The 5,862-nt window shown below is 48.3% G+C and overlaps 3 protein-coding genes across 3 annotated transcripts, besides 11 other annotated features; all 3 read left to right on the top strand.

The window, feature by feature from the left end:
- Positions 1-5,862: a sequence feature (heterozygous, Esmeraldo-like haplotype).
- Positions 106-131: a microsatellite.
- Positions 302-341: a sequence feature (CT-rich).
- On the top strand, positions 503-2,170 carry Tc00.1047053510141.20 (hypothetical protein, conserved; the record flags this gene model as incomplete). Its single annotated transcript, XM_799310.1, has 1 exon — positions 503-2,170. The coding sequence occupies one exon, from the start codon at positions 503-505 to the stop codon at positions 2,168-2,170; it is 1,668 nt and encodes a 555-aa protein (XP_804403.1).
- Positions 512-560: a sequence feature (A-rich).
- Positions 2,235-2,308: a sequence feature (A-rich).
- On the top strand, positions 2,445-3,404 carry Tc00.1047053510141.10 (oxidoreductase, putative; the record flags this gene model as incomplete). Its single annotated transcript, XM_799309.1, has 1 exon — positions 2,445-3,404. The coding sequence occupies one exon, from the start codon at positions 2,445-2,447 to the stop codon at positions 3,402-3,404; it is 960 nt and encodes a 319-aa protein (XP_804402.1).
- Positions 3,544-3,584: a microsatellite.
- Positions 3,772-3,800: a microsatellite.
- Positions 3,886-3,938: a microsatellite.
- Positions 4,319-4,349: a sequence feature (AT_rich).
- Positions 4,359-4,398: a microsatellite.
- Positions 4,589-5,025: a mobile genetic element.
- Positions 5,060-5,862, top strand: Tc00.1047053510141.4 (hypothetical protein, conserved; the record flags this gene model as incomplete). Its single annotated transcript, XM_799311.1, has 1 exon — positions 5,060-5,862. A coding segment is annotated over one exon (803 nt), but the record flags the coding sequence as incomplete, so codon positions are not given.

Below are 5,862 nucleotides of genomic sequence, written 5' to 3'. Positions count from 1 at the left end.
CCCCCAAAAAAAAGGAGATAGAATGCATTGGCCAACTTCCACTGTTGGCCACTCGGTGACAGGCTGGGGACAGTCAACTCCCGGAGACATATGTACGTGAAACAGTTATTATTATTATTATTATTATTATTTCCTTCTAGAGCAATTTATAGATGTGGGCAGGTGCCGGCGGCGAAGCGCGTTCCAAGCTCTAATATACGTTGCCCTGAGGTGTATATTATCTGTGCAATGATGGCCACACACACACGCTGTCATACAAACAGACTCACACCCACACATGGCAGGTATAAGACCTTCATTTGAAAAAGAAAAAGAGAAGGAGAAGGAGGGAAGAGAAGGAGTGATAGAATCGTGCGAGGGAATGGAACGAAAAGAAGGAAAAAAAAAAGAGCAACAAATAATAGTAATGATGCTGCTGTATTCTTTTTTTGAAAACTTTTTTTTTTTTTTTTTTTCTGAAGTGGCAGCGCATTTCTTTGTTTGAGGGGAATGTTGTTTTGGGATGCTGAGCTCTTTTTGTTTAAATATTTTTTTTTTTTTTATGATTTTTTTTTCTTTTTGCGTGGGCGTCCGTATGGACGGCAGCGGAAAACGAATGGATGGTGTCTTCAATGTTAATGGCCAAGAGGAATCACGAAAGCTTGTTGTTGTGAACTGCAGCCAGACACGGTATCATGTCGTGCGGGCGGCGGCTGTAGCGCTGGGGTGGTACGTGGAAGATGAGGGCCGCCGCGATGTTCCCGCCCGTTTCCATGGAGTGGCGCTGCGGAGAGATATGCAGGCGGTCATCAAACGTCTTTTATCACGGGGCCTGTCGTATGATGCAGGCAGCAGCCCACAAATTCAGTGGCTGGACAAGAGTGTGATATCTTCACGTGTTGCTGCGTTGTTTTGCCGTCACCGTGTAAACCACTTTCCCGGTATGCATGTAGTTGCCCGTAAGGCGGTGCTGTTCAAGCGGCTTATGCGCATCCGACGACGGGTGAGGGCTTCTTCACTTCTCGCCACATCTATGCGTGCATTTCCCTGGAGCTTCTCCGCGTCAACGGAGCTGCCCCAGCTGGAGCGGTTTCTCTGTGCTCGACAGGAGCAGCAGTCATCGGATGGCGAGCCTTTTTTTATCCTGAAGCCGAACAAGGGATGCCAGGGGAAGGGAATTATTTTGACACCCGAACCACTCGAGGCGCTCGAACGTCTGAAAGACAAGAGCAGGGATGAATGGCTTGTGCAGCTGTATGTGACGCCGCCACTTTGCATCGAGCGTAAGAAGTTTGACCTTCGTATTTATGTGCTTTTGACATCCGTAGTGGTTGGGCGACCTCCGCGCCTGCGGAGAGGGATTCCACAGACGTTGGGTGGCGAGACGCATGGCAGTCATGCGGGTCCTCTTGACGGTCTGCAGTTGTTTGTCCATCAAGATGGTCTTGTGCGTATCTGCGCGGAAGAGTATGCCAATCCCAATAGAAAGAATTGTGAGCGGGCGAGTGTGCACTTAACAAATTACGCCGTAAACAGGACTGCAGAGGGGTTTTCTATGGGCTTTTTGGAAGAGACAGATGATGGCGGTGTGTGTGAGGGCAACAAACGGGACTTCAAGTTTCTGCAACATTACGTCAACGCACTGCCCGGCGAGGACCAAAGGGTGGAGTCAACTGTTGAAACCGTTGCCTTGTCTCGCTGGGAATGCCTGCTGCGCCGCATCGACATATGCATCATGTTGACTTTGCTCTCTGGCTTGGAGGAGCTGCAGCGGGAGTTCATCGGTACTGGTGCATCACGCGGCTCACGTAGTGATGGACGGAATTGCTTTGAACTCCTTGGATTTGACTTGATGCTGACCGAAGAGCTGGAGCCTGTCCTCATGGAGGTGAATCATTCCCCGTCTCTTTTCTGTGACTCGTCTTTTGACTTTGAGACGAAACGTCGCGTGGTGATGGACGTATTTCGGTTGCTGGAGCCGCACGTGCCATCCATCGAGGTGTGCGACGACGCGTCGTATGCGGCCCACCAGGCGACCCCGCACGCCGGCACCAGCGATGCGTCGGTTGGTTTTCGGCAGATTTCTCCGCAGCGTACTTTTGCTGACAGTGCTGGTGGTGCTGGTGGCCCGTGGTGTGAGGAGGAGATGCGCATGTTTGAGGAGATGCTGCAGCATGCCCGGATGAGTTGATGGTGACGCATTTGATCTCACTTAATTGCGCCCTCTTTTTTTTAATTGCAACGACCCCCAACGATTTATTTATTTATTCTCTCACTTTTTTTTTTTCTTCTCTGTTTCTCTGACGGTTCCTCTTTTTTTCTTTTTTCTCCAGTGTCACCGCAACCAATTACGCCTGCCCACGTCCAAACACACACACAAAAAAAATAATTATAAACATAACTTGACCACGGCAACGACGGCAACGCGCGTGAGTATACACAGTCGCATCGAATACGCTTCAGCCATGACGGCATACCCTTTTCCGATCATTGATGTCTCTCCGCTCTATCAGAACACCGGAGCGGTGATGGAGGTCGCCAAGAAGATTGACGAGGCCTGTCGCACCTGGGGATTTTTTTACGTTGTTGGGCACCCTATTCCACGGGAGCGGTTTCAGGAACTGTCACGGATGGCGAGGAAATTCTTCTCGCTTCCACTCGAAGAAAAGTTGCAGATTGACATCAAAAAAAGCCGACATCATCGCGGTTATGGTGAGGTGAATGCAGAGCAGTTGGACCCCTCAGCGCCCAGTGATCACAAGGAAACGTTTGACATGGGCTGCCACCTGCCGGAGGATCACCCGGACGTTGTTGCGGGTAAGCCTCTGCGGGGGCCGAACCGCCACCCCACTCAGCTGGAGGGTTGGAGGGAATTGATGGAGACTCACTACCGTGAAATGCAACAATTTGCCCTTGTTCTCCTGCGTGCCCTTGCTGTGGCTATTGGTATCGAGGAGGACTTCTTTGTTCCTCGCTTTGTTGAACCATTGAGCGTGTTTCGTATGATTCATTACCCCGCCCTTCCAAAGACGAAGGAAGGACGGCTGGTGTGTGGTGAGCATACCGACTATGGTATCATCACGTTGCTCTTCCAGGATACGAATGGAGGTTTACAAGTGCGTGATTTGTCGGGTGAATGGATTGATGCCCCGCCGTTGGAGGGAAGCTTTGTCGTAAACATTGGGGACATGATGAACATGTGGAGCAACAACCGCTACCGCTCCACCCCGCATCGTGTTGTCAATCCCGGCGTCGATCGTATCTCCATGCCGTTTTTCTGTGAGCCCAATCCCAATGTTGTGATTAAATGCCTTGAAAACTGCCACTCCGCAGAGAATCCCGCAAAATACCCACCAGTTAAGGCCTCCGATTGGCTCCAGAAGCGCTTTGCGCAGACGTATGCGTACCGAAAGTCGATGCTGTGAGACATGAAAGTAGGGAGACGGGGCGGGGCGCAATCGCTTCCCTTTTTTTGTGCACCTCCAAAGTCCAGCAATAAAAGAATGACTGTTGGTGTTTTTATTTTGTGTGCTTCTTTAGCCTTGGACGGTATTTTCTCCCATCTTTTTTTTCCTTTTTTTTTTTTTTGTTCTTTCTTTTTTTTTAAATGATTTGTTTTTGTACGTGTTGATTTGCGCCACATTATTTTCTACTTTACGGCTTTTTTTGTTGATTTTTTTTTTTTTTGGTGCAGCGCCCGCTGCAGGAGGCGGGGAGGGAAAAAGTCGGGGAGACGTGCGGTCTGTCGGGGCTCGAAGGCGAAGTTGACAGTCGCTCCTTGCGATTTTACCGAAAAAAAAAAAAAAAAAAAAAAAAAAAAATGGAGAACTTTGGTCCAATCTTTTTTTGTTGTTTTGTTTTTTCTCCGTTGAATGTTCTAAAACGAAATATCCATATCTGTATCTTTATATATATATATATATATATGGGTAGGTAGATATATAGATAAATGTATATATTTGTTTTTTGAGGGCCCGCGGGATGAATTGTGTGGCTCTGACTGTGTCTTGTAACTTTGCATGGCGGCGTCCTCCTCCCTCCGTGTGCCGCTGCGTAGGCTGCGACGGGGGGCAAGTGTTGGGTCTTTTCTGTCGTCCTGAACCTCTTTTTTTGTTTTTTTTTTTTTTTGATTTCGGGGTGTTTACTGATGTGTCGACACCAGGAGTCATCTTGGGCTCCCCCGCTGGGTTGTTGGATTTATATTTATGCACGTGAGGACAAGGAGGATGCAGAGAAAATGGCGCAAAATTGTTTTTTTTTTTTTTTTTTACTTACATCATCTTCAAATTGGGGAAAAGTAAGGCACGTGATATTTCGGTGAATTTGTGTAGTTTTGTGGAAAATTTTTAGTATTATTATTTTTTTTTTAAGTGGACATCTTTCTTTTTTTTTTTTTTTTTTTTTTTTGTTGTTGTTTTTGATCCTCAGCTCCTGCAATTTATTCCCCGTACTCTGCGTGTTTATTTATTTACTTATGTATTGTGCCTGCATGCGTTGGCTACCGCACCTTTTTTTATTTTCCCCCTTGTCTTTTGAATGTCTCTTGTGCTGCGTGAAACTGCTGCGACTGTGTGAGGGGGCAGCGGGGGTTGTTGTTGCTGTCGCTGTTAGGAGCTTGTGAAAAGAATGATCGCGGGAGAGCTGGCTAACTTAATTAATGAATGTACATCCTGATAAATGCAGACATTCTTTATGATACTTTTCTGCCGTATGAATCTTTTGGGAAGAACGCGACTTTGTAGGGGCAGGGAGCCGATAGAGGCCAGATAATATTTGTTTTTATTTTGCCATCCCACCCACCCCCTTTTGATTCCCACCACGCGGCGGGGTCTTGTGGTTGGAGGACCCTAAAGTCTGCCACTTCGTAAGTAATAATATGTAAATCCTAACTGAGGACTAAGGACCATGCTAGTGGTCCACAGAATTTATATATATATATTGAATGAAAAGAAAACATTGAAGCAATTAACTAACGAACCTTTTTTCCTAACTTGTTTGGTTTCCATAGATTATTTCAGGATCCGGCCAGCTGCCCAGAAGATTATTCTGGGATAAATCGTCTGAGGGCTCCACTCATTTCATGCCCTCACGCGCGGAAGATTTGCAGGAGCTCCTGCAGTACATGGCGCCCGGCAGCACTGTTGATGACATTGTCGGTGGAGGCGATAGCGATGAGGACGTGTCGACGTACGACATTGTGCAGGGGAAGCACGCGGCAACTTCACGGGTGGTGCTGGGGGCTGCACCCGGCAATAATGCACAGCGTGAGACGACATCCATAAGCAAAATGCAGCCAGCGCAGCACACCACTACCCATGCGAGCGTCCTTCGGCGAATACGTGTGGATGACTTTTATGCGGATGTCTCTTCTTTTGCAGGGGGGTCGGGTGGCGCGAGCGTGGCAAATCAGCGGGTGCTAAACGACCTACGGGAAATGACAATGTCAAATCGCCTCATGACAATGCAGTCTTCGAGGGAGGTGGACCGGTCAGAGCGTGCCACTGTGGAGAACGTCATGGATCCACGGACGCGTCTTATTCTCTACAAACTTGTCAACAGTGGCCAACTGAAGGAGATTAACGGCTGTGTGTCTACGGGAAAGGAGGCCAATGTTTACTACGCCATCGCAGGGGACGGGAGTGATGCGGCGGTGAAGGTGTTCAAAACTTCGATTCTTGTATTTAGGGACCGTGAAAAATACGTCGCTGGAGAGTTTCGCTTCCAGAGGTACTGCAAGAGCAACCCACGAAAGATGGTGCGAACATGGGCGGAGAAGGAGGCGCGTAACTTAAATCGGTTGCAGGACGGTGGAGTGTTGGCGCCCGCCGTGAAGTTGTTACGCCAACAATGTGCTCATCATGGAGTTTCTCGGCGAGGACGGCT

The sequence above is a fragment of the Trypanosoma cruzi genome, genomic scaffold, assembly GCF_000209065.1.
Source record: "Trypanosoma cruzi strain CL Brener 1047053516649 genomic scaffold, whole genome shotgun sequence".
NCBI classification, from domain to species: domain Eukaryota; phylum Euglenozoa; class Kinetoplastea; order Trypanosomatida; family Trypanosomatidae; genus Trypanosoma; species Trypanosoma cruzi.
Note: the sequence above shows the minus strand (reverse complement) of the source record. Positions and strands in the feature narration are given on the sequence as shown.